This window comes from Chironomus tepperi, unplaced genomic scaffold (assembly GCF_022539635.2).
Source record: "Chironomus tepperi strain 1889 unplaced genomic scaffold, CSIRO-AGI_Ctep_v1 contig_85, whole genome shotgun sequence".
NCBI lineage: Eukaryota > Metazoa > Arthropoda > Insecta > Diptera > Chironomidae > Chironomus > Chironomus tepperi.
The window spans coordinates 820,619-847,027 of record NW_027226207.1 but is presented as its reverse complement, the minus strand read 5'-3'; the positions used below and the strand labels follow the sequence as shown (position 1 = coordinate 847,027).

Below are 26,409 nucleotides of genomic sequence, written 5' to 3'. Positions count from 1 at the left end.
TCTTTGTAACAGTTTTTTGAAACAAAATTGTCAATTTAAGCAATCAAAGAGTGTTCAAAAATGCTTAAACTAATTTTATAAACTTAATTGTTGTACCTGAATATATAACTAATGAATTTATAGAAGAAATCAAGAACTTTTAAATCTCAAATCAAAGAAGCGCTTTTATTACGCGCTTTCACGGACACTTTTACTCGTTCGATGTTTGCTTTTTTTCCTTAAAAAAATTTAATTTTAATAAAAGTCATCAAAATGGTAGATTATATGCGTGAGCAACTTGACGAGTTAATGGGAAGGAACCGCAACTTGCCGGTAGATCAGAAGGCAAAGGAAAGATCATGGAAGGATAGTGAAAATTGCAAATTTTTTCTGGTAATTTTATTGATTTAACATTTTATCACAACCAATTTTCAATTGTTGATTTCTAAAATTAACAACGTTTGCATTGAATTATATTGATCATTTCTATTTCATAACATCCAGCACTCGTTCTGTCCGCACGATTTATTTGTAAATACAAAATCGGATCTTGGGCCGTGCACAAAATTACACGATGAGGAGATGCGGAAAATGTACCAGGAAGCGCCAAGATGTAGTCGCAAATTAGATATTGAAAATGAATTTGTACGATTTATATCAAATATGATTCAGGAAGTTGATCGAAAGATTCAGAAGGGGAAACAGAGACTGGATCTTATGAACTCAAAACTTGATCAACGTCCATTATCAAAGCAGGCTGAAGCCATAGCTAATATCAACGACAAAATATCAAAGCTCATACGTGAAGCAGAGGAAGCTGGCGTGAGAGGAGATGTCGATCAAGCACAAAATTTGATGGAATTGTGTGATAAGATGAAGGAAGACAAAGATGCGCTCATAAAACAATACGAAAGCTGTGGATTTAATTTTTCGGAGCAAAAGGAAATGGAGGTATGCAGTACTTGCGCAGCTTTTCTCGTTATAGGCGATGCACAAAGTCGGATTGATGATCATTTAATGGGTAAGCAGCACATTGGATATAGTAAGTTGAGAAAAGCACTTGAGGATCACAAAGCATATATTGAGAAGGAATTAGAAGAACGACGATCAGGATCCAGCAGTAGTTCACGACGTCGAGATGATCGTTTTAGGTAAGCTTCTTTGAATTTCCTTAACTTTTCTTTACTAATAAGGATTTAATTCTTTTAGAGATGATCACAGACGAGACAGGGATAGAGATAGAGAGCGTGATAGACGTGATCGCAGACGAAGTCGTTCTCGAGACAAACGTGATGATTACAAGTCTTCTAGAAACGACAGACGAGGTTCACCGAAAAAGTCCAGACGAGATTCAAGGAGTCCCGACCGACGAGACCGTCATAGACGTGAGTTTTGTGAAATTTTTGACTAACTCCAAATTCTAATAAACTTCATATTGGATTTTTTTAGGTGATCGCCGCAGTCGTTCATAGACGAAAGTCCTCAATTGCCCAAACAAATATCATCAAAACGTCAATACGCAATAGAATCAACAAATTCGCAATAGAGGTACCCAAAATATCTAAACAAAATATCCTTTAAATACTTTTTTAAAAACCCTTATACAAAAAAAATTAATTATTTGCAAAAATAATAATTAATTACGATAGAAAGCTAACTTTTCAGGTAAGTGAAATTGAATTTTATCGCCAAAATTTCGTAAAAAAATTCGAAACATTTTTATTTTTAGTTCACTGTAATTAAGACTATTAGAAAAAGAGACATGTCCCTTTCTATTTTTGATTTTCATTGCACAAATTTTAAGCATTTATTTCGTTCGATACCACTTCTAAATGTTTTCTATGAGTCAGAAAGTCCGTACATACATATTCTCACAAAAAATGCATATCAAATCAGGTTAGTGACTTATTTCTGTTGAGATATGTTTTTGAATTTGATTTATGTGGAATTGGCTTGAAATTATCGGTGGGTTGGATTTTAGTAGCATTTCCTGGTTGGACTCGCAAACCTTCAAATTCACTTTGCAAAACCGCTGAAGTTCAAAAATTCAAAATTTTGAACCTCAAAAAGTATTAATTCAAATTTTTGAAAACCGTTAGATTTTTAAAATTTTGAAAGTCGTTAATTGTTCTGAAAATTTCAAGTCAGTAAAACTTAATTGTCTCATCCCATCCATTAAATGCTAATGAAATTCCACTCTCGATTAAAATTCATGTCAACTTCTCGTCAATTACAATTTGATGATTTTTTAATTATGTACATCACACAAACACAATAATAGGGGACTAAAATGTTGCGTTAACGGATATGAAGGATAATGAAAGGCAATTGATTGAAATGAAAAAAAAGGTATCAGAATTCATTGATTGAAAACTCATTGTTGAAAAACTTTTCATATTTTATGTATAAATTAAGGAAATTCAGCAACAGGAACTTCCTCTTTGACTCGCAAATGTTCCTAAATAAAAATGTCCATAATAATAAGTCCACTTCTGAGGTATTTATGATGAAATTGATAATGATACCAAGCATATTATTTTTATGAATTTAGTTAATCGACGAGAATGCCGTAAATTTTATTATAATTTTAATCATACATATTATGCTTTTACAAATAGTTCGATTAAGTCTATTATTTCATGTTCTATTGATTAATTAATTCTCAAAAAAAAAAATATTTTATTTTACATCATTCCTCTGTTTTTTGAAACTTTTTCAGTGTATGTATCCTTAGGAAGAAGATTTAGTCGTCATCTCGTGTATAAAAAAGTATCACCTAGTTTATGGATCTGCGAAAGAACATCAAAATCAATGATTCAAGGTGCGAATAGTTCATAAGAATTTTATAACTTTTTTCCTCTTCTTTTTCACTTTACATACTCTTGTAATAAATTAATTTCAATGCCAATGAGAGACAACCGTTTATCTTAATTCTCACGAAGTCAATCATTTTTTTAATCTGCAAAAAAATACAAAAAAAAAGTCAAAATTTGTAACGTCAAAAATTTAAAAAAAAAAAAAAAAAATTGGTTAGAAAATCGCGATAAATTTCAAATTTTTGAAAACCGTTTGTTTTCTTCAGAATGTCTCTCATTGGTTTTTAATGGATATTATAGTAATATATGCCACTAATTCATGAGAAAACAGGTTCATTAATAAACTATAGTTGAAATATTGTTTCCATATTAAGGAAGTGCGATAAACAATTGAAATATTAAAAAAAAAAATGATGTTTTAAGTGGTAAGACTCAAAAAAGAAGGATGAAAATAAAGTTAAGAGGGTTTTATGTGCGAAATACAATCCCGCTATGTCTTTTCATGTGTGAATGCTTAACTAACTTTAATTTTTTTGAACTAGGTTCTGATGCATCGTCGTTAACTTTCTGCATTTTGTTAAACATTGTTTCATATTCCTCATCGCTGACATCAACAGTCTGTTTACTTGCTTCTTTGTGTTCACTTAATAGACGATCGTCAGCAACTCTCATTAATATCTCGCTGGCTTTTGATTTTACATAGCATTGATATAAGAGATGTGTTTTTTTAGAATCATAAACACGGACATAACGATCTAAGGATGAAGAGAAGAGATAATTTCCAGTTTCATCAACTGTTATACTTGAAATGCTTCCTGTTGCTCCTTTGTAAGTATGGAGAGGAATTTTCATTGATTTAAGATCAAATGCATAAAGACTTCCTGTCGTTGTTCCTACATATATGATTCCATCTTTCTCTGTTAACGAATTAAAGGCTTGTTCTCGACTATCTGTGTAATTGTGTATGGGTCGGCGTTGTTGGCGATAGTCATAAAATCTAATGTATCCATATCTTGAACAAGTTACTAAACATGAATCGTTGTTATTTACAAATGACATATCTGAATCCCAAACAGGCACTTCTAATTGCAGATTATCGTGTGGAACGTTTTTGCTTGTGAATATTTGCTTTTTTGTTTCTAAATCAAACACTTTCAAGTTGTTTTTCCTTTCCTTGCCACCAACTGCTACTAAATTTCTATTGCTACTGCACTGTCTCATTTTGGATATATTATCTCCTGTTTCTATGATATCCATTGCGTCATTGAGGATATGAATTTTTCCAGTGTCACTTGCTGCAACAATTGTGCTATAAATAAAGAGAATTCATTAGATTTATAATTAAACTAAGTAGGCAATGCTTAAAAATTTAACAGATGTTCAATATCTAATTCCATTTTCTCCAAATAGCAATTTAACATAGACAACGACTAATAATCTAGTTTTCTATGGCCTACGTGCAATCAGCTACTTGTCAAATGGATCCGATTGTTTTTCAAGTTTTTCCATTCAAGCACAAATAATGGCACAAAAGATGTTTTTATGCAACACTTACTCTTGACTCCATGCAAGTCCAACAATTTTGCCTTCTGGAATGGACAGATCTGTCTCGCAGAATTGATTTTTGTCACATTCGAATGTCCTTATAACTGAATCTCCTCTTCCTAAAATTATTTCATTTTTATCATCATCTGCCCAGCATAAAGCTGTTACTTTTGAATCTTTAGTTATAGCATCTAGATTTTGAAGATTTGTTTGTTTATATGGATTATCCTCGTTGAAGATGTCAACTCCTAAATGAAATTGTGAGACATGTGAATCAAGGAAAAACGAGACAAAAGTGCGACTTACTTTTAAAACTTCCTGTCTGTGTTCCCACATAAAGGACGTGATTCTCTTTATAATCACCGTTCTTAACATTATGTGTAGTGTATTTCATTTTGATTTATATGCTTAATTATATTTAATTTCGATTGTTATTATTAATTTCAAATTTTTAAAAATTCACATTCTTTGAAGCCCCTTCTGGAACTACGCAGAACATTGACATTTTCTAATTAGAACTCTACACTCGTCGGACATTTTTTCATTAAAAATATAAAAGTCTCATTTAATGAATTAAATAGTATAGTATCTATACATTAACGTATTTAATAAACTTTTAAAAAGTTTGTAAACATATCATATAGTAAGTTTATAAGGAACTAGTGCAATTTTGGAAACTTCTCGATTTTCGAACACAAAAGCCGTCGTGCAGAAGTCAAGAAAAAATTTTGAGAAACAAAAAAAAACGCTTCATATTCATTTTTATTACAAAAAGCGTATAGAAACAGCAATATTTTAGATTAGTGAGACTATTCGAGCTATAATCACACTCTAAAGCATTGAAAATGTTGGCTGGAAATAAGAGAAAGATGAAGAATCAGGGAGGAAATCCAGGAAGAAATAATCAGCGTAAAAATTTTCAACAGCAACAAAATTTCAATGCACCACAATTAAATGATCAAAATCCGGGCTATATGGACTTTAGTAGCAATAATTTTAATGAACCACAACTACCAGCTCAACGGCAACAAAACAATATGAACAATAACAAGAGGAAAAATCCAAATCAGCAACAACAACAACAAAACCAGCGAAGACCGAATAATCAGAAGAAAAACTTTCAGAATGGTGGAAATAAGAATAACTGGAATAATCAGCCACAAAGACGTGGACCCCCACCGCAAATGATGAATCAACCAAATCAATTTTCACCACCTCCAATGCCAATGAATCAGAGAATGCAGCAATCTCCAAACTTCAGAAATATGCGAAATGGCGGTCAAATGCCACCGTTTGGGCCAATTCGTCCACCACCGATGATGGGAGGTCCAATGCCTCCTATGCCACCAATGCGCGGTCCAATGAGACGACAATTCCAGAAATTCAATCAACAAAATAAAAACAACAACCAGAATAGAAAGAATCCCAATTTGACAAAAGTCGATAAACCCAAGAATCGTAAGCAAAACATGAACAAGAGGAATGCAGGCAATAAAGGGAAGAAAAAGCAACGCGATCCATACTCATTGGAAGCTCCATTTGTTACCGATGAAATTAAAGCAGAACATGCCAAGAAAGAGGAGATTTTGGAGAGTATGAAGGGTAAAGGAAAGAATGACGAACTTTTTGCCAAATTCAAGGAGCAACGTGAAGTTTTCGTGAAAAAGTACGACGAAGCTAAGGCTGCATATCAGGCTGAAAAGAAGGTAAACAAACTTTAAACTCAATTTTCTTAAAACTTGATGCTAATTTATGTGAATTTAATTTCCTTTAGGCTCAACGTGAAGCTGCAAAGGCCGCAAAAGCTGAAGCTGCGGAAAAAGCGAAATTGGAATCAGAGGCAGCTAAAGAAGAAAATGGTGAGCCATCAACTACAGCTACTACTACAGAAACAACATCAACAACAGAAGCAGCAGCCGAAACCGTAGAAAACTCAGCAGAAACTTCCGAAAAAATGGAGGAAAGTGAAGATACCACACCGAAGAAAGAGGAGGAAGCAACTGCTGAGGTCGCAGGACAAGCTTAAAAATTTGTAGCTAAGATAAGATGTATTTTGTTCATAATATTATACATTTTTATTATTTCCTTTGTCGTGTCTTAATTATATTATTATAAATTAATTAAATATTCGAAGAACTTCTTAATTTTAATCTTAATTTCCAACCAAGTTTTAGTATTAGTGTTCAATAACTGAATGAATGAAAGGATTTTCTTACGATTTTTAATAATGAAATATTTGAGAAATTAAACACTTTTTGACACACTTATTTTTTCAAAATACCTAATAATATAATTAATACCTAATAAATTTCTTTCTAAAACAATTTTTAAAATGATGAAAAAAGGATTAAAAAAAATTAGTAAAATAATAATAATAATAATAGTGAAGAGTATCGTGTAAAGTTTTAGAGCATTCTCGGTAATTATGTTTATTATCGCTGTAATAATCTTTATTATATTTAATATAAGATTTAGATTTTTCTTGTGGCAGAAAAAGAGTAATAAAGTAAATTGAATAATAAAGGATTTTCAATGATGAAAAATTCACTTAAACTCATTTATAATCTCACATATTAATTTCGAATAAAGCGTATTGTATAAACTTGAGCGAATTTAACGATTTTTCCTTTAATATTAGTCATGACTTCATTCATAGTTTATGTGGAAACTTAGAAAACAAGTTTTACGTCTTAAAAATTTACTTTACTATTTTTAACGGTTTTTTAAAATTTAAAAATCAGGTGTGTGAAAATTTCATTGTTTTTAAGTCAACATACATTTCTATCATTGAAATATTTTAAATAACTCATTAATTACAGTACAATTATTAATACAAATAATCTAAATTTGTTAAGTAAAATGTCAGCTACACATCAAAGTCGTCGATTAGTTTTGTCACTGTACAAAGATCTACTTAGAGAAGGTTCAAAATTTCCAGCATACAATTTCAGGTAATTTCAATGATTTCTTTGTTATTGTGAAATTCACACAACATTTCTGAGAAGAACTGCTAATTTAATTAATGATTTCAACATCTACGTTATGAACTAATCAGTTCTGAATTGGTTTGTCAAGTTCCGAATGTTGTTTAACTAACACGATCATAAATCAATATCTGCATTATCCACTTCAGATTTCTAGTGGTTTATGGGTTGTTGGAACTAAATTCTTATGAGACATGACTGTTTGTCAATTATCAGTTCAGAAATTTTCGATTTTCAATCATTACAATAATCAGATCCAATCGAAAAGACATTAAATTGCAAACCGGTTCCTAAATCTCCTATTTCCAATGCTTACTTACCTATTTTATTAAAACGGTTAACTATAATTGATTGATAACTTGCAGAATGTACGCTTTACGTAGGACGAAAGATGCTTTTAAAGATAACAAGTCACTGACTGACGGAGACATGATCAATAAAAGCATAGTTGAGGCTAAAGAGAACTTAGAATTAATCAGACGACAAGTAAGATCTTTTAGTTAATTAAATCCACAACTTTTATTAAATGAGATATAAATGTATAATTTACAGGTCATTATTGGTCACCTATATCAGGCAGATAAATTGATTATTGAGAAATAGTTGAATAAAGTATATACATCAATTAAATGTTCAAAAAAATTATGTTAGAGTAGATTCACAAAAAAAATATTAATAAAGCTTTTTAAGATGTAGGTAAAACTTTGTATGGATTAAGGATATTTTCAGGGTCCATTAAATTCTTGATTTCCTTCATTAATTGAATGCTTTCTGGGCTCTTTGAATAGTGAAGATATTTAGGCTTGTGAAATCCAATTCCATGTTCAGCAGATATGCTTCCATTGAGCTTACTTGTATATTCAAACACAAATGGCTCAACAAGTTTGTATATCTCTTGAGAGAATTTTTCGCAAACAATATTCAAGTGCATATTGCTGTCACCTGTTGATGAAAATGCAAACATTTAATTTTAAATGAATTGAGAAATACTAAGTTTAATTAAATTTGTTGTTAACGAATTTCAAAAATTCAAAATTTAACGGGTATTGAAATTTTAGATTTAATCGAATGTTCGAAAACCATACAAATTCGAAACTCAAAACTATTCAACAGTTTGATTAATTTGAATTTGTGCGGTTTTAATATAATACATACCAACATGACCATAACCAGTTACCAATTTTGCATGACTTCCGACTCTTTCCCTTACAGCACCAACGATATCGTAAAAGTTTGATAATGGAAGAGATATATCATATTTAAAGCAATAACCCATTTTTAACAAGCTTTCAGCAATTCTTTCTCTGCTTTCCCAAATGGTACGCATTTTTGATGGTTCGTTTGTAGCAACTCCATCAACAATAATTGACTGTTCCATTGCATTCTTAAGGAAATTGTTCAATTTTTCCTTGTCATGTTCGTCATTACTTCCTGATGTCTCGAAAATCATGTAAAATGGATATTTTTGAATTGGAGATCTGCGGAAATTTAAAATTTAATGACATGTCTTAAGTATAATATTTAATGACTTACTGTAAATTGCACATTGTCGTGCTAGCCATTAATGAAGGTTCATCAATCATTTCAACTGAAGATAAAATTTCTCCAAGTTCCTTTTTGGCTAATAAAAAGGCATTAAGCACTTGTTGGAAGTTTTCAAGACCAACAAAAGCTAAATTCACAGCATTTGGTGCTGTTGGGCAATGTAAAGCAAGCTTAGTGACAACTCCCAAAGATCCTTCAGATCCAATAAACAAGTGCTTTAAGTGGTAACCTGTGTTATCCTTCTTAAAATTTGACATTAAGTTAAGAATTTTGCCATTTGCCAAAACAGCTTCAACACCCAGAACAGATCCATGAAGATTTCCATAACGAATTAATCTCAAACCACCGGCATTTGTTGATACATTTCCACCAATGTGACAAGTTCCTTTACTGCCCAAATCTAAAGGAACTATCAAACCTTTCTCATTAACTGCCGCTTCCAATTTCTCTAAAACAACACCTGATTGGCACCTGACAATTCCCGAATATTCATCAATGTGTTCAATTTTGTTCATTAGGCCCATAGAAATCACAACTTCATCAAAAACAGGTACTGATCCACCCACCAACCCAGTATTTCCACCTTGTGGCACCACAGCAAGTTTCTGTGCATGACAATATTTTACAATTTCTGAGACTTCTTCTGTGGTTTTTGGTTTCAAAACAACATTCGAGGCACCACGGACACTTTTAATCCAATCGATATTGTACATATCTGTATCACTTCCAGTCAATACGCGATGCTTTTCCAAAATTGATTCAAAATGTGAAATGTCATGATCATTTATGGCATTGTAATTTCCCCGTTTTACTGGATATCGATCTTTTGTAAATTGTGGCATTTCTTTTGCAGAAAATGCACGAGCGGACACTCGATGGATGACTTTAAGTTGCTTTGTCAACATCATTTTGGTATGAAACCTAAATAATCTTCAGAATAGAAGTGAATAGAAGAAATTGAAAGTTTTTGTTAAAATACAATTGAAATAAGCAGATAATCCGAAAGAATTTCGAGTACAAAAAGTTTCCAATTCTATTGCGGCACGTAAACAATAACTTTTTAATTCAGGTACTTATTCTCATCTGTTTCAATCAATTCTTGAGTAGTTTTTTATATTGTCGCATTATTAAAATGCAAAATTGTGGTGAATTTTAGTGATTGCTATTAAGGAGGTTAACTTGAAGTTTATGGAGATTGGGACATTAATGATATATTTTTAGGTGAGTACAGATCATGATAATTTGCATAATGTCCACAGATTTTAAATAGTTTTGATAGATTTTTACAATTTTATAAAAATTAAATATCGCGAAAGGCTTACAAATAAAAACGATTAAAAGCCAAAGTCAAGACAGTAATGCTTTGTATTGATTCCATACAAAAACCTTCGTTGGCTTTGTATCGCTCGGTTTTTAATCTTTACAAATTCTTGATCAATATTTCTGTTATAACGTTCATTTGAGATTTGAATAATATTTATTGTACATAGTTGAAAACCCCTTTTCATACAAAAGTTGAGTTTGATTTAAAACTCCGAAGAATAAACATCTCCTTTATTTATAAATCCGCTAGGAAATCATTTTAATTAAACTAATTTACAAAATTGCTTTTTGTACAATTGCATTCTCGAAATTTTATAAGATTACAAAATCCGTCTTCTATACAAATCTCATACAAACAGCAGCAAATAACAAAAATCGTTATCATTTTTCAACCGCATTCCACATCCCACGTCCATAACATTCAAAAATAATAACAACAATCATTTAATTCAATCACCAATCATTTTGACATAAACGTTTACTGAATGCATGACAATACTATGAAAAAGAAGAAGAAGAAGTAGCAATACACAAAAAAAAGTTTAAAATTACCCCTAACCATTTTTAAAAACATGTACATCTCCATTATTATTTTTACCTTAACTCTATAAACTCTTTTATGCAATTTTATTGTCTTATTTTCGATATTTATTTCCCCAATAATTCAAAATGGTAAGAAGAGACATTGTTCAATATCCACATATGAATAAGACAGAAATAAGGCACAAAAATAAAATAGAAAGAATACAAAAGAGAAAAGAAGCAAAAAGACCCAGCTTGAGTTCGTTTTCAAGGACGCTTTCCAGTCTTGTATTGAAGAATAAGAAGCATAGAAAGCAGGCAGAATTGAAACGAACATAAATTAGAAGCAAAATGACGATTTAGAAAAAAAAATATTTATTTGGCTTTTGGTGCTGTCTATTTTTTGTTGAAATTTCTTTAATGGAGATTTTGAATGCTTCTTCATGTTGCGATCACGCAAGAATGAGGAAGAAGAATTTTTAAATTATGAAAGCGTAAAATATGAGATTTAATGACTTTTTTGAGAGAAAGTTAGCAGATTGAGGAGATTGAGAGAAATAATCTAATATGTGTTAGAATGACTGTCGTTATAAATATTAATTAATTATGGAATTGAGTGTGATTGGATTTGCTATAAATTTAATAGAAGGAGGCTGTTTTATTGGGAGTTAATAAGTGTAAATGTGCCGTGAATATTGAGCAAATCCTTGTCATATATCTGTAGCATTATAAAATTATTGAGATATCAGTCTGTGGTGGGAATCGAATCCACGTAGTCACAAAAGTGTTATACTGATATTCGGTCTGTTGCCTAACCATTTGCAGATTCGCTTATATATGGCTCGATCCCCAAGATTCCACTCTACTCAGACACGAAATAAAAAAGTTCAGATGGACAGGAATTTAATTGAGTTGATCTACGAACAACTTAACGATGTGTTGCATCGTCCCTAGTGCAAATAATGCAACTAATCAAATAAAAACCTGCCCGACTTGGAAAGCTTTAGCTGTTAAGTTATTAAAATTTTCAACTGCGTATTATATACATTGCAAGATTTATAGCAGTTTTGACTATGGCACACATAGGGAGGCAGGAGTTTTCAAAAACGGAAATAATTCCACCCATCAATTGGGTATTTGGATAAAAATGAGAACCTTTATATGTATAAAATCCGGCACATATAAGCCATTGAAAAATATTCGCATCACACCCGAGATTTTTGAAAGCCACGACACACAGATTGCCCACCACTGATTTAGAAGCTCACTATTTTAAAGCTACAGCCCTCATATGTGAAATTTGTATCATTGAAAAATGTGTTACTTTTGTATTTTAAAACAATATCAATCAATTTTCCAAAGATAATACAAATCAGTTAAATCAATTTAAAAAGATATGAGAATACAAAGCATGCGCAAGCGTCATTCCATTAAAAAGAAAATTGCTACATCTATCTCAATTCTCTTATGTCTTATAAATGAGATAAATTTCTAGAAATTATCAATAAGAAGAAGCTTCGGAAGCACGAAATTCGACACTTTTTGCAAATTTCATCAGAGTTTAACCTTTTTAGACATTCGATACAATTCCAAATGATTGAGTGTTTGCGATCTTCTTCCACATGTCATCATACATTAATTTATTAGTCGTGTACTTTGCCCGAGCGACAGTAATTTTTAATGGGGTGAATATTTACGGGACGACCTACTTAAAATCAATCGAAGTTGTTAGTGCCACTCGGGATGAAAATTAAATAGTCATCAAATTGCATCATGCAAAAAAATCTCATTTTTATTATCAAAAAATGAGATAAAACAGCAGTCACAGTACTACAATGTCAACACACTTCAATAGACTAATAGAATGATCTAAGACAGAGATGGGCAACCTTTGAACCGTGGCACTGAAGTGTGGAATTTTTTTTAAATGTTGTGTTTAAATCATGAACCATGCGCAGTTTCAGTCAGGATTTATCACCAACACAAGCCGCGAAAAATAAAAGGTTGTGCAACACTGATCTGAGCATACTCAATCACATTGATAAAAATGCACATTGTATCTTAGAGATCAGGACTCTATCGACTATGATGTGCTGCTCGGGAGTCATTGCCTATCTCAGAGCAAAGAGCAGCCTCATTTCAATGACAAATCAAATAAAATGAAAAATAAATTATTCAAAAGTAGAATGAAAGGCAAGCGAACGTGCGAAAGAGAACGACGTACAGTTAAAAATCTCATAAATGAAGCCAAGCAGCAAATAAAATAAAGAGAAAACAAATTATAATAATAAACCATTGATACATGTTTATTGGCGAGTCACATCGTCAAACGGAGTCATTTAAATTACTCTTTAATTCCTCATCGTCTATTCATATTCACACTTTTGTGAATAACGAAAAAAAGCGAAGCAAGAAGAAGAGAAATGAACAGAAAAAAATAATATTATCGCACAAACACAAACAGCACAGAATTAAAAAAAATCCATCAATTTTGCGCAAGACAAGCGAAGCGATAATAACCTTTATGAGTAAACATGCGAGCACAAGAGAGAGAAAGAGCGAGAGGTTGTGTATAGAAAAAAAAGAAATATTATAAATCAATCTAGTGCTCGTTTTTTTCGGTTGCCACCTCTTCGTACAGTATACACAAAAAAAAAAAACTCATTCTTTCCCTCTTCTTATTTCATTTTTTCGTTTGCTTTGTTGCTGGTTCCCCTTCACAATATGATTCGATGGAAATTTTAAGCCAATACGAGAACGTGATGTGAATGAAAATAAAAGAGACTACGCAAGTCTGTGTTTGCTCATCGAGTCATGAAGTAAAAGAAAAGAAGACAGAAAAAAAAATAAATTGTGTGTAAGAAGGAAAGCAGCAAAAAGGGGAACTGTTTTCAGTTCGTCGGTAGACTCTTCTGACACTGGAGTTTAATGTGAAGTTGAAGACGAGAAGAATAAGAAGCCTCAGTGAACAAAAAAATATTGTGCGCGCGTTCTTGATTGTGTTAGTTGCACAATTGAATTAATATACATTCTGTGACTGTATAGGTTCTCAAAAAAAAGTGAGGCTATAGAAATTTCAGTATTCGAAGGTTCAGTCGCGTAATGAAAAATTAAATGAAAAAATGGTCAATTTAAGTGATTTTTTCATGGAATATCGATAAGATAACGTAAGTGAATAGAATACAGTTATTGATTATTTCATTGGTGCCGGGATGTTGAGGAATAATGATTGAAATTAATGCCAAAAAATCGTATGAAAATGAAAATTAAATCACATAGTGGTATACATATACATACACAAGTATGAACAAGCATGTGCCAACATCGAAGGGAATTTTTTTTCACGTATCTAAAAATAATGTCTATGGTTGTGTCTGTGAATGTCTCGTCAAAGTACTTCCTTGCATTTATTTTTTATACCTTCAAAAAAAAGTTAATTCCATTATTGATAATTATGAAACAAAAAGCATGTAAAATTCATTAAAAAGTCAAACTGTCCATTGTACATCCATCGATGCATGAAGAAGTTTAATTAGCGGTAAAGCATACATGAAATGCTCTAAAAAAAGTATATACATAAAACAATGTGATGTGGACTATGATTGTGTTAGTGCAAAGCCATAATGAGGTTTTTAAAGCATAACATCAGCATAAAATATCGCTTATGCTTGAAAAAATTGAATATTGTTCAAGTTAAGGCTTTGTGTTGCTGTTTGTACGAAAACTAGCAATTTTAAAATAATTTTCGTGTTCATCGCTCATTAGCTTGAAGAATTCTTTAATGTTCTAATATTTACCATCCATACACAATGATGTATAGGAGGCAGTGAGACTCTTCAATGTTGTTTTGGAAGTAAAAAATAAATAATAGACATGAAGACGCAGCGTTGCCAAATTTCACATTTCTTTTGTGTATTTACATCTCCAACTGAGTAAAAAAAATTTAGAAAGCGACGGAATGGATGGATAGAGACGAACAGTGATTATTGTGGAAGAAAATCTCGAAACAAATGTGGAAAACCTTGCGGGGATTTTACACGAAATTTTTGTGTAGCTTTTCGCCTGAAAGTTGTAAACAAATCAGCAGATTGTTTGTAAACATTACTCAAGTACACGACGTATATCGAGGATGTTAATCACATTTGTGAACGCTGACCGTATTTGCTCTTGAATTGGGGAATTATTGCTTAGTTAGAGCTCTTGTGTGACATCCTAAGGATCTTTTTTGGTATATTTCCCTTAGGACATTGTTTCAAGGTAGGGTTTGTCCTAAAATGCAGGGCTACAGTATTGGACGAACATTAATGTACAGACGACAACTGCAGTCCTGCGCATCTAATATGCGGGCAATGCAGTCCTGCAAATTTTTTGAGCTATGAAGCCTTTTCCTTGTCAACTTTCACGAACAGACATGGAGAATGCTCTTTAGCATGTTCAAAAAATTGAGGATACTGTATTATATTAATTAAGTATACTCATAAGCACGCTCATTAGAGTGAGTATGCTCACTCTCTGTAAGGATCTGCAGTAGTACTAGACATAGTGCTAAAAACAATTGAAACTACACTGACTACATCCCTCAAAATTCAAACTTAATTGAAAATCTGCCAAAATCACCCTAAAGATCCAGTTACTTCAAAAAAATCAATAACAGCAAAAAAATATCTGCCAAAATCATTTCAAGGCACCAAAGTGCGTGTCAGTTGTGAAAGTCTGAGAACAGACAGTGTGAATTTTTCTTCTTTTGTTTATTTTCCGAGCCAGTTAAAGTAAATAGAATAATTCCTATTTCTGCATTTTCTGTGCCTTCATATGCACTTCACTGGCACACATTCCGATTTTTTTTCAGATTTTAAAAAAACAAAATTTTTGAGTTGAAAATAATCAACGATTTTTTTACAATACAAAAAGGGCACTAGCACAGCCATAAAATGAAATATTTACATTTTGTGTTTCTTTTCGTTACCTCACACACGGTCTATGGCAATAAAAATTATTGCTGCTATGTAACTTGCCGCTTCTTCTTTATATTTTCAACACGAAATTTAAGTCACTTTGAGTGCTGACCGAGCAATAAGATTAACTAGATGCACAGACTTAATTTTATATACTCTACCTAATCGTGAATATTTTCATGCAAGACATAGAAGTGATAAGATAATAATAATATACAGAATACCGAATAATAAACACAAACTTAATAAGACATTCAGATGATGATAAGATAGCACAGCAAATATTAATAAAAGAATCGACAAAAAAAAAAACAGAATTGGACACAACGACATCTGTGAATGTATTGTGAAACTAAAGATGTGCATGTGTTGGTGCCAATCAACTACAATAAACTGCTATATTTATAGACCAAAACACATTAAACATTTTTTTCTGCTCTATACTTGTATCTCTGTCGATAGAGCATCCAAAAAAAAATGAATGAAGGCGGGTTTGATATTTTTTTTCCACATCTTCTTCTTCTTCTTCCTCTATACAGTTCAGTCGTCTGTATTCATGCCATGCTTTGATGAGCGATGAGTTTTTTTTTATTTTTTTTCATTCCATACAAATGTGTGTTAAGCATGCTATTGCCGTTTGCAATGTAGGGGACATGAGTGAGAAGAGAAAAGCTACACACTGTACTGTGTGTCGGTAACGATTTTCTGTACGCCGAGTAGATTAGAAATTTTTTCTCTATTTTTTTTCTCCTTTACGTTATTTTAAAAATACCAAAAAAAAAAAATTCATGTATCGGGGATGGATTCGTCTCATTGTAATCTATCTTATATTCCTATCATGAGCTGCCAAAGACAAATTGCACTGTAGGGAGATGTTGAAATTTGGGAATGGAAGAATGAGAGGAAAAAGGAAAAGACAAAAACGTGTGAATGGACTGGGTAAAATGATAAATATGAGATTATTCGAGCATTCATGGATGAATTTGTGGATATTGCAATTTTTGTATATCCATTAATGCTTATCAATAGGAACTGGTAAACACAGACAGGTGGTTATGTATTAATTAAAAAATTATATGATGGAAAATTAAGCAATTGGTTTGTTTTGGAAAAAGTAAAGCTGCTCTGCTGTGTGGGTTTCGTATCTGCTATGCCAAAAAGTAATCTATGGACGAGTTTCATACAAACTGAGGCTAGTGTTCATTATTGATTTAATCCAAGGCTTAAAATCCTTTCCCCTACTGAGTAATAGGTATAAATTGACCTTACTTCAACCAAAGTAATGAAGAGACCATAAATTGAAAAATATCAAGCTAATAGGAATTTATCTTGGGACAGAGTTGGAAACTCTGAACAAAATCTGCGACTAACTTCAAGTCACTTCAAAATCATCTTATCAATCATTGATGAGCCTTGCTAATCCTTTCATAAATTCTATATCCTACATGTACACCTGCCCGGAGTTCCAACTCTGTCGATCCGACAAATAACAGATTTGCGCAGATTCTACTCGAAATTTATCTCTTGTTTCACTGCTGACTGTATGATTGTGTTGGTGGGAATATTTATCAATGTGTGCATGTATTGAAGACTTTTTATTCCGAACCCTTTCTGATACAGAGAGACATATCCCGTAATTTAAATGTATTGTACTTATTATCACTCTTTGTAATTATTCTCAGAATTTTGATAAAGTTTATGGATTGGTTGAGATTATACTTTACTTGGAATTATGAGACAGAGAAAAGTTTATGACAATTTTTTGGGAGGTGGTAATTGAATTGGAGACAGGTTTAATCAATTTTTGTTTAATGCTTTAAGTCAAGACTGCAAAATTTATTTATTTTTTCATGATTTTCTGATCATGTGTTAGCTTAAGCTTGATAATCTCGATTCATAGTAATCACTTTGTTTTTAATTTAGAGACTTAAGGCTAGGTGGTTAGAAGAAGGAATTAGTTTGATGAGGATTGAACTCATATCCTACGAAATTCAATACCTAGTTCCTGACTCTGTACTCTCATTAGGGTTCGTCTAAAACTGAAGGTGTGCAAGCAGAGATTGCATGCTTGTAGCCTTAGATGAACTATAAGGTACATCCGAAAATTGCAGTCCTGCACATGTGAAGCTCAGGAAATGCAGCCCTGCAGTTCTTGGTCGAAACCTAATTTTCAATAGTTATGCTTTAATACAAAACGTACGACCTGTACGAATTTACTAAAGTGGATGTCCTCAATTTTGGATTTTCTACTTTAGATCCTTAAAAACAGATCTCGAACTCGACTAGGATGTTGTGTGGAAAAGTCGACTTTGAGCTGGGATTTCCCGAAGTGTCGAGTTGAAGGTTTTGGATGAGGGAGAATAAGAACACGAACTATTTAGATCATGTATGCCTGGCCCAATATATAATAAACCACAATTAGATATGGGTTATCCAGATGTTACCCATATCTCCTATGCTTACCTATGCAGGAAAATACTTAAAACCTTAAAGGAATGAATCAGAATTTGTGAGCATCCCCCCTCATTTATCACAGGACCAAACAAGCATCAATTGTAATCGACTTCCCAGTGCAGTGGTTCACATTCTTTTATTTTTCTCGACACACCTTGATGGTTAGCCTCGATTGGGGTTCCGCAACACACAGGTTGCTCACCACTGCCCTAGTGTTTAATCTTATGCCTACTTCAAGGCAATATTCCAATTGAGTCAAAAAGATACTCTTGAGAATAATTTGAAGTAAAATTTACCGTTATACAGAATTTCACTTGGTATCGTAGATGCAAACTTTCTATACATTTCGAGAAGTATAGGATAAGAAAGAAAAGAAAAATATACAGAAGAACTTGATAGCTGTTATGCCCTGACATTCTTCATGTTATTTTTTTATGTTCTTTGAAGTATTCTTCATTTTTCCTTTCATCGGACATAAAACAATGCATGCACATAGCAAGCAAGTCATTAAATAAATCCTCAACTATAATTTATAAAGGATCAGTATAGCATGAATGTATACAGAAGAAAAAATAATGGAATAAAAAATGATAAATCTAACAAGAGGAGAAGATGAAGAAGAAGAAGAGCAGAAGAGGAGAGAACCTTAATGTCTTATTTCTTTCTTCTTGTTCCTGAATTTCATACTTCATTTCATTTGAATTCTTCAAAAAAAGAAGCAGGAAAGGCATGAATATAAAAAAATGATCATCTTTTATTCGAGAATTGAGATTGTCATGACATACTCAGAATGATTTACCTCCCGATGTCTATGCGATGATGAAGGGAATGAATACAAAAAAAAAGTAAGCAGGAGATGTCAAAAAAATATGAAGAATTTAATTTCAACAAACCCGAACGAGATTTTTGTTCCTTCTTCTTCCTACGACTCAATTTTCAATCGCATCTCATGTCTGTATTCACTAGAATGTGATAGATGATCAGCAAACGCGCACCGATGCCGAAAAAAAAAAGAAACATTAAAATGTGGGCGAGAGCGAGAGAGCAAAACGGGTCGGGTATTGTGAACATTGCAACAGTACCAAAAGAGAAGTATCATAAAAAAAAAATAAATGAGAAAGAAGTCTTTGTAGCTATAAATTTCATCTGTATAGTCAAAAGAGGGATTTATACAGAAAACTGAAAAAGAAGAAGGGCGACGTTAAATATATGGCATTTTTAATATATTTTTATTTTCTGTCTTCCTCCTCTTCTCATTGCTTTCCCATTCTTTATTGTTGAAAAAAGCAGACCCTGATGGAAATGTTGAATTGATGGTTTTTTTTCCTCTTCTTCTTATTATTCGTATGAAAAAAAAAATACATTTTTTTCCTTGCCTGCCTAACAGGCCTGCGCCAGATGGCAATCAACGATAATATTTTTTTTTCGTATCTAATGACATGTGCACGAGCGAAACGGCACGATAACGTGTTACTGAGCATGAGTGTAAGAGTGAGATGGAAATGTATAAGTCATAAAAGCACTTTGGAAACGAAAAAATATAATAATGGCGTTGAAATTCTTTCTTAGCCTGCTTCGTTTGTCGATGTTTGTTCATCTTTTTTTTTTCATACTTTCTGACATACATGCACACTATGATTGTATGCATTGTACATTATGATCGTTCTCTCCCCACCACCATTGTTCCTTTTTTTTCCTTGCATACATATTCAGGCAAAATAAAAAAAAGACTGACTTGTTCTGTATGTGATGAATGTATAAAGTAGCACAGAGAGAGACGAATGTTCACTGGTAAATGTATTTTTAGTATTTTAATGTATACAGCAGCGGGACATTGAAAGCGCGATGAAATCAACATTTTCAGTCGTCTCTAGGTTTTTGTGCAGATTCGGTCAAACGAAGTAAAAGAGAGTGGAACTAAAAAAAATATTTAATTTTTTTTCGAGTCGCGTGTGAGATGAATAAGTTTATGATACATAATATAGACATAAGATGGAATAATAGAGAGGTGCAAGAAAAATTATATTAGTGAATTATACATATATTAAGCATGCAATAAAGTTATAGAGGACGTTAAAATGAATTAAAAAGAAGAAGAAGAAAAATTTGCAAGCTTCTTGCATTTTGAATGAGCAGCACAGAATAAAAATTACATTACACTAATACAAGTAAAAACAGCAGAAACATTAAATGCATTTTATAGTTTTTTACATTATTAAGTTTAAGTTTGCTTCTTAATTATCATTTCTTATAATTTGATATAAAAAACCATGGAACGTCCACGAGGTTTCTTTACGAAAAGGTATTTTTATGATTTTTTTTCTCATTCTTTTATCATTTTTTTGTTATTTACGTATTATCATAAAATCCATATAATGTTCTACATCGCTTTTACATTCTCTTCTCACTTACTTACTTACCTACCTACTGTATGTATAGGTTTACAATGTATTTGTACAGAACATTACTTGAAAGGAACATAAACCGGTTTTGTGTTGAAAGAATTTCATGCGTTATGTAATAATAAGCTACAGCAATACTGTGTACTTGACAAACTTAGTTGATTCTTCAAAAACTTCATCCATCCCTCAATACAACTACAACTCAGATTCTTTATTTGTGTGCGTGCATACAATTACACACATTTAAACAGGTTGCTGACTGTATTTGTTGTCGTATGTGCAATTTTTTTTTTTATTTTGTTATTTTTCATGTGCTTATGTGTAAAAAACTTCGATGCTTTTTGCTCTTTTTCTTCTCATTTCATGCTGCAATCTTCTTTTGTGCAAAAAAAAAAAAAATTATTTTTTTTCTCAACAATTTTCAGTTGTTGTTGCTTGCTGCTGCGTTTTTTTTGCCATTCGACATCATCATCATCATTGCCGTCGTCGTCGTCTAAAACTTTCTTCTCGTCTTTTCGTTTTTCTCTCTCCCATTCTGCTTCTGTCTGATTTTTTAAATTTTAAAGTACAACTGAAGACGAAGAGACATAAGAAGAAGAACAACTTCAACTTGATATTGAAAACTATACACAAAGCATAACAGAATATCTTGTGCTTTTCTCACATTGTCTTTCTGCTGATGCTGATTATGTTATTTTATCTCTCGAGGGCTTCAGCTCATACACGCTGTGTGTGAGTCAAGTCATTAACAATGATGGATAATTTCCCAAAAAAAAAATGTACAGAACAGAAATGTGAAAGGGTTTCGCACTAACACAAAGTCAACGCACAATTTCATGTTGGAAGTAAATTTCAACCCCCATTTTTACCAACAAAAAAAAAGCAATATGTATGCATATATAGATAGGGTTATGTAGGGCTTTAACTTTCAATCCCTTCGCTTTTCAATTCCCATATCTTCAATTTAAAATAAAAACTTCAAATCCACATCTCGCATCCCTTTCAGTTTCACTCATTTTTTTTAACGGTGAATGAACAGCTATGAGCATTAAAAATGGTGATTTTTTTTGGTATTCTTCTTCATTAGACATCACAAAAAGGAAGGGGAAGCTTCATTGAACCCTTTTATCCGGCTTCCTAAATTTTGCATTACCACATTACATATTTATGAATCATGGAAAGGGAATCAAAATTAACATTCTTCCTTATAATCTTTTATTTGTAGGACTGAACATTATAATAATATACAAAAGGAAGAGAATAAGAAGAAAGCAATCGAACAGAGTTTAACGATAAATCCAAAAGAAGCAGGGAAGCTTATACAACAACAACAATCATCGCCGAGTCCAAAAGTAGAAAATTTAGATCCAAATAAATCGACTGCCGTAGCACATACGAAAAATTCAAATAAGGAACGTCCATTAAAGTGTCTCGAAACATTAGCACAAAAGGCTGGAATAACATTTGACGAAAAGTACGAAAATTCATTAGTTATGGAGAAATCACAGAGTCCTGCACAGCAAGTGCAACAAGCGCAGCAAATGCCAATGCAAATCTTGCCAGAACAATTGACACAGTTCCAACAGTTCCAAATACAACAAGCATTTGGAAATGGAGGACCAACAATTCAAGTAAAACAGGAGTATGCAACACAACAGCAACAAGGAATTACAGCTGCTGATTTAAAGTCATTACAAGATCAACAGATGCAGCAAATGCAAATTGTACAGGAATCCCCACAAAGTCCACATCAAAATAATCAAAATATACAGAATGCATTACAGCAAGCTGTCCAAAATGGACAAGTTCCAGCTGAATATTTACAGCAACGTGTCCAAGTCCTTCAACAACCAATCCAAAATACATCATATTTACAGCAAATGTATGGTCCACAATTACTCATGTCTGCTGCTGGAAATTTAATAGGACACAGTGGATTAGGACAACAACAAATTCAGTTAATAGCTGGAAAGCCATTCCAAAATCAACTAACACCACAAATGCTTAGCACGGCGGGTGGAAAGCCAGTTTTAACGACAGCAACAGGAACTCAAGGTTTTAGTTATGCGACACTTCCAACAATTCCCTCAAGTCAATCACAAACGTTGCTCTTTAGTCCAGTGACTGTTAATGGTGTTCTTGGCTCACAATCACAAAATCAGCAAGGCGGTCAGCAGAATATACTGCCAACAATGCAAACACAAAATACACCAACGAAAAATGACAATACACAAAAGACTGTTGGCGGACAGAAAGTTTTACAAAAAGTGACGACACAAAATTCAAACCAACAGCAGTCGGGGAATGTAGGAAATTCGGCACAGCAACAAGCCAATCAGCAACAACAATGTGTTCAAGTATCACAAACAATGCCAACAGCTCAGATATTAGGTGGACAGACTATGCAATTTACTCCATGGCATTTGCAAGGTATGACACCATTCTGGACAGCTACAGCAAATGGAATCCAACCACAAATTGTAGCAACAAATCCAATATTAATAAGAGGACCTAATCAAGATGGAACACAAATGATATTCCAACAGAGTCCAACTCCAACATCAACGCATCAAACTGTACAATCTCCACACAATCGTAAGTTAATTACTCGTAACAAGCACGAGCAATGCATTAATTAATCGGTTATTGTTCATTATTTTTGTAGAAATTTCTCTTGTCGGAAATATTGCTCAAGCCACGAATCAACAACAACAAAAAGTTCGTCCAGCTAATGAAAATATGCAACAGAAGCAACAAAATCAACAACGAGCACCGCCAATACTTCCACAAGGTGCACCAATACGTCCTGCAAGTTCAGTATCAACACAGACACAAATCAATCAAAATGCAAATATTTTGGCAAAGACACCAAAAGTGAGGACGAAACAGACACCAGTAAGACCTGCTGCACCGAATATAAAAGTATCATTAAATCAACAAACACAACCTACCACAATGATGCATCAAGTTGTAGCACCAGGCGTAAATAAGTGAGTAAACTTTATCAACCTTATTGTTTCATTTGATTTAATTGAGTTTGAAGCGTATTTTGAAGCATAGCTTGATTCTGAAAAATGTAAGCAGCACATTAATGCTTTCATAGCATAATTTATCAAATTTCCTTATTAACTTTACTTCATGTTGCTTCATGTTTTATGAAACGTGATTTTTTCTTTACATTTTAAAGCTTCTTCTATGAACTTAAAGTACTTGAAACTTTAGTTACGTCATGTACAATTTGAAAAAAAAAAAATAAATTTTAATACGCAAAATCTGAATTAATTTCGTCACATCTATACTAGAAACACTTTTTGTACTATCAAAGAGGATGACTATTACGATAAAATGTTTTCGAATTATAGGATGGTCGTGATGAGTAATATCAATGGACAATTGACACCAGTTCTTCAGCAAAACTCAAGTCCACAGATTCTTACGAATGATAAGATGAAGCAACAAGCTCAACAACAAATTCTTCAACAGGTGAGTCATTAAAAAAATACTTTTAAATCCACAATAATCCTCAATAAATTCCATTAATTATTTTAGCAACAAGTACTTCAGCAGCAAATTGCTCAATTACAACTACAACAGCAACAACAACAACTCCTTCAGTCACAAGCTGGTATGCAAAATGCTCAATTTGTAGCAGCTGCTCAAAATGCAGGTGGAATACAGCAAGTTGTATTACAACCTCAACAAATGCAAGCTGTGACTGTAACATCTGCTGCAAATCTTCAACAAACACTGCCACAATTACAACAGCAAGGAATTATGACCAAAGCTGGTAATCAGCCACCAATTCTTCAAATGGCACAACCAGTCACATCGCAAAATATATCACATGCTACATCTATGGCCAATACTCATATTGTAACTTCCATTGCTGGATCAGTAACAGCAGATACATCAAATTCAATTCTCGGTCCGCTCTCATCACCTCAAACTCCTCTTCAACCTCCACAAAATCCACTCGTTGCTATGACTACTCTCTCAGCATCTCCAATGTCAAACAGTACTCATAAAGAAAAGGTTGATGCATCGACAGGAGAGTCAACACAAAAGCCTGTAGTTTCAACATCCAATAGTCATTCGACAATATCATCGTCGCCATTAAAACGATCTGCTCCAGAGGATGAAAATAAAGGAGATGCAAAGAAGCAGGCAACAGAGAGTATGGCAGAGTCAAGAAAGGCTGAGGAATCACAAAATGCAGTATCAAATAATAGCGTATCATCATCACCTAGCGTAAATAAAAATCAACAAACTCCAACGACACCAAATGCATCAAAAACACAAGTTGTAAGCACTGGAAGTAATACACCTTTAACGACACAGAATGGTGATGCAGATGTAAAGAAGACAACAAACAATGCAACCACAAATTCTCCATTAATGAAGAATGAATTACCTAAAGCTATGGTTAAACCTAATGTATTGACACATGTAATTGAGGGATATGTCATTCAAGAGTCAAGTGAGCCATTCCCAGTAACAAGGCAGAGATATTCAGAAAAGGAGAATGATGAGCCACCGAAAAAGAAGCAAGCTGTATCAGAAGACTCAAAAGTTAGTGAAAGTCCTAAAATTCCCAATGGAGAATCATCAGGCGTATCATCATCAACTCCAGTTCAAGCACCAACTGATATGGTTGCATGTGAACATTGTGGCAAACAGGAAATGAGAAGTAAATTGAAACGTAAACGATTCTGTTCATTAAATTGTGCTCGTGCTAGTAAATCTGCATCAACAGACAGCTCACCAGTCATATCAGCAAGCAATGGTGATGATAAAGTTGTTGAAGCATCTCCATCACATGCTGATAAGTCAAAAACAGACAATAGTGATAATAATGTCGAAAGTCAATCAATTGAGGAACATGTCATGATGAAATGGAGCGTCTCACAAGTATGTGACTTTATTAAAAATCTTCCAGGCTGTACTGATTATGCTGAAGATTTTGCATTACAAGAGATTGACGGTCAGGCACTCTTGTTACTTAAAGAGAATCATCTTGTCAGTGCAATGGGAATGAAATTGGGACCAGCATTAAAAATTGTAAATAAGATTGAATCAATGCGCGTTTCACAGGAAACGGAACAGCAAGAGAATGAAGGATCAGGCGATCAGTCACCACAGTGAACTGGATCATTGTCATGATTTAAAAATTGAATCTTGTGAATTAGTAAAATTATTAATTAAAGCTTACTTTGTATATATGACTTTAGTATCATCATTGCTTTTTTATCAATAGCTATATAACTCTTTAATTGGCATTAAGTAAATACCTAAACTAGTTGAAATTAATTTCTCATGAATATAATTGATTACATAGTAGGAAGCTAATGAGCTATAGATAGATCTATCAAATTATACATATATTAATGATAATTTTTAAATGAGAAATCGAAATCGGGATGATATTTGTAGTGTAAATATGAAAATTTTTAAGGAAAATGTAATTTAATTATTGATTAATGATCTAAATTTTTCGAGTTAGGAATGAAAAATTCTTAATTTACTTTAAATAAAAACAAAACTTCAATATTTAAAACAATTGTCTTCGAACTTGATTTTCTTATTTTACAGGTACACATAGATTGTGATTCATGACACCTCATAGATGCCACCTGAATAGCTCTATCGATGACTATCATTTACTATCTTCGCTAAATTTACATGATGACTACTTACTGTCAATTACAAAAATCAAGTACAACACTTTCTCTATCAACAAATCCTCGTCTCCCTCGTGTTCTTATGCCATACATAAGAGCTTCTTCATATTTTAGAAATTTGTCCCGCTTATTCTTGGAACTTGTTGCGTTCCATCTTTTACATCCTGAGCTCTGATGTAATTCTTAATTGTTCCTATTTCGGAAAA

The 26,409-nt window shown here is 32.8% G+C and overlaps 6 protein-coding genes across 17 annotated transcripts; 4 read left to right on the top strand and 2 right to left on the bottom strand.

Moving 5' to 3' along the window:
- Window positions 1-187: 187 nt before the first annotated feature.
- LOC139086100 (luc7-like protein 3) lies at window positions 188-3,280 on the top strand. 4 transcript variants are annotated; one of them, XM_070634419.1, is made up of 6 exons: window positions 188-372; window positions 484-1,130; window positions 1,189-1,364; window positions 1,429-1,644; window positions 1,709-1,875; window positions 2,261-3,280. In XM_070634419.1, the coding sequence occupies exons 1-4, from the start codon at window positions 253-255 to the stop codon at window positions 1,449-1,451; spliced, it is 966 nt and encodes a 321-aa protein (XP_070490520.1). In that variant the 5' UTR covers window positions 188-252; the 3' UTR covers window positions 1,452-1,644; window positions 1,709-1,875; window positions 2,261-3,280. The 4 variants fall into 4 exon arrangements, with proteins under 4 accessions (XP_070490520.1, XP_070490519.1, XP_070490521.1 ...); XM_070634418.1 differs by having other exon boundaries at window positions 1,709-2,476; window positions 2,699-3,280; XM_070634420.1 differs by lacking the exon at window positions 1,709-1,875 and having other exon boundaries at window positions 2,699-3,280.
- On the bottom strand, window positions 2,520-4,848 carry l(2)k09848 (lethal (2) k09848). 4 transcript variants are annotated; one of them, XR_011543981.1, is made up of 5 exons: window positions 4,647-4,848; window positions 4,351-4,588; window positions 3,319-4,104; window positions 2,860-2,938; window positions 2,520-2,768 (listed from the first exon to the last, which is right to left on the bottom strand). XR_011543981.1 is itself a non-coding variant. In XM_070634415.1 (4 exons), exons 1-4 carry the CDS (start codon window positions 4,732-4,734, stop codon window positions 2,926-2,928), a joined length of 1,125 nt encoding a protein of 374 aa, XP_070490516.1. In that variant the 5' UTR covers window positions 4,735-4,848; the 3' UTR covers window positions 2,521-2,925. The 4 variants fall into 4 exon arrangements, 3 of the variants coding, with proteins under 3 accessions (XP_070490515.1, XP_070490516.1, XP_070490517.1); XM_070634415.1 differs by having other exon boundaries at window positions 2,521-2,938; XM_070634416.1 differs by lacking the exon at window positions 2,860-2,938 and having other exon boundaries at window positions 2,521-2,768.
- A 180-nt stretch (window positions 4,849-5,028) lies between these two features.
- LOC139086400 (DNA-binding protein K10-like) lies at window positions 5,029-6,762 on the top strand. The gene is made up of 2 exons (XM_070634847.1): window positions 5,029-6,046; window positions 6,115-6,762. The coding sequence occupies exons 1-2, from the start codon at window positions 5,186-5,188 to the stop codon at window positions 6,364-6,366; spliced, it is 1,113 nt and encodes a 370-aa protein (XP_070490948.1). The 5' UTR covers window positions 5,029-5,185; the 3' UTR covers window positions 6,367-6,762.
- Window positions 6,763-7,002: 240 nt separating this feature from the next.
- bcn92 (LYR motif-containing protein bcn92) lies at window positions 7,003-8,020 on the top strand. Of its 2 annotated transcripts, XM_070634849.1 has the most exons (4): window positions 7,003-7,081; window positions 7,160-7,291; window positions 7,690-7,810; window positions 7,877-8,020. In XM_070634849.1, the coding sequence occupies exons 2-4, from the start codon at window positions 7,200-7,202 to the stop codon at window positions 7,925-7,927; spliced, it is 264 nt and encodes an 87-aa protein (XP_070490950.1). In that variant the 5' UTR covers window positions 7,003-7,081; window positions 7,160-7,199; the 3' UTR covers window positions 7,928-8,020. The 2 variants fall into 2 exon arrangements, with proteins under 2 accessions (XP_070490950.1, XP_070490949.1); XM_070634848.1 differs by lacking the exon at window positions 7,003-7,081 and having other exon boundaries at window positions 7,094-7,291.
- Window positions 7,819-15,956, bottom strand: D2hgdh (D-2-hydroxyglutaric acid dehydrogenase). 4 transcript variants are annotated; one of them, XM_070634843.1, is made up of 4 exons: window positions 15,831-15,956; window positions 8,858-9,799; window positions 8,480-8,802; window positions 7,819-8,266 (listed from the first exon to the last, which is right to left on the bottom strand). In XM_070634843.1, the coding sequence occupies exons 1-4, from the start codon at window positions 15,857-15,859 to the stop codon at window positions 8,010-8,012; spliced, it is 1,551 nt and encodes a 516-aa protein (XP_070490944.1). In that variant the 5' UTR covers window positions 15,860-15,956; the 3' UTR covers window positions 7,819-8,009. The 4 variants fall into 4 exon arrangements, with proteins under 4 accessions (XP_070490944.1, XP_070490945.1, XP_070490946.1 ...); XM_070634844.1 differs by lacking the exon at window positions 15,831-15,956 and adding an exon at window positions 15,681-15,824; XM_070634845.1 differs by lacking the exon at window positions 15,831-15,956 and adding an exon at window positions 15,659-15,796.
- A 4,330-nt stretch (window positions 15,957-20,286) lies between these two features.
- Window positions 20,287-25,982, top strand: LOC139086397 (polyhomeotic-proximal chromatin protein-like). 2 transcript variants are annotated; one of them, XM_070634841.1, is made up of 5 exons: window positions 20,287-20,425; window positions 21,751-23,120; window positions 23,191-23,515; window positions 23,828-24,008; window positions 24,075-25,982. In XM_070634841.1, the coding sequence occupies exons 1-5, from the start codon at window positions 20,394-20,396 to the stop codon at window positions 25,665-25,667; spliced, it is 3,501 nt and encodes a 1,166-aa protein (XP_070490942.1). In that variant the 5' UTR covers window positions 20,287-20,393; the 3' UTR covers window positions 25,668-25,982. The 2 variants fall into 2 exon arrangements, with proteins under 2 accessions (XP_070490942.1, XP_070490943.1); XM_070634842.1 differs by having other exon boundaries at window positions 23,888-24,008; window positions 24,075-25,981.
- Window positions 25,983-26,409: the final 427 nt, after the last annotated feature.

Excerpts from the sequence above, each read along its gene's own strand:
- LOC139086100 (XM_070634420.1), top strand. The coding sequence starts at position 253 with ATGGTAGATTATATGCGTGAGCAACTTGACGAGTTAATGGGAAGGAAC. Across the intron at positions 1,131-1,188 it reads CGTCGAGATGATCGTTTTAG|AGATGATCACAGACGAGACA; the intron begins GTAAGCTTCTTT and ends TAATTCTTTTAG. Across the intron at positions 1,365-1,428 it reads CCGACGAGACCGTCATAGAC|GTGATCGCCGCAGTCGTTCA; the intron begins GTGAGTTTTGTG and ends GGATTTTTTTAG.
- LOC139086400 (XM_070634847.1), top strand. The coding sequence starts at position 5,186 with ATGTTGGCTGGAAATAAGAGAAAGATGAAGAATCAGGGAGGAAATCCA. Across the intron at positions 6,047-6,114 it reads CATATCAGGCTGAAAAGAAG|GCTCAACGTGAAGCTGCAAA; the intron begins GTAAACAAACTT and ends AATTTCCTTTAG.
- bcn92 (XM_070634849.1), top strand. The coding sequence starts at position 7,200 with ATGTCAGCTACACATCAAAGTCGTCGATTAGTTTTGTCACTGTACAAA. Across the intron at positions 7,292-7,689 it reads TTTCCAGCATACAATTTCAG|AATGTACGCTTTACGTAGGA; the intron begins GTAATTTCAATG and ends GATAACTTGCAG. Across the intron at positions 7,811-7,876 it reads TAGAATTAATCAGACGACAA|GTCATTATTGGTCACCTATA; the intron begins GTAAGATCTTTT and ends TATAATTTACAG.
- D2hgdh (XM_070634843.1), bottom strand. The coding sequence starts at position 15,859 with ATGTCTTGCATGAAAATATTCACGATTAG. Across the intron at positions 9,800-15,830 it reads ATGAAAATATTCACGATTAG|ATTATTTAGGTTTCATACCA; the intron begins GTAGAGTATATA and ends TCTATTCTGAAG. Across the intron at positions 8,267-8,479 it reads AACTGGTTATGGTCATGTTG|GTGACAGCAATATGCACTTG; the intron begins GTATGTATTATA and ends TTTCATCAACAG.
- LOC139086397 (XM_070634841.1), top strand. The coding sequence starts at position 20,394 with ATGGAACGTCCACGAGGTTTCTTTACGAAAAG. Across the intron at positions 23,121-23,190 it reads TGTACAATCTCCACACAATC|AAATTTCTCTTGTCGGAAAT; the intron begins GTAAGTTAATTA and ends TTATTTTTGTAG. Across the intron at positions 23,516-23,827 it reads GTAGCACCAGGCGTAAATAA|AAACACTTTTTGTACTATCA; the intron begins GTGAGTAAACTT and ends CATCTATACTAG.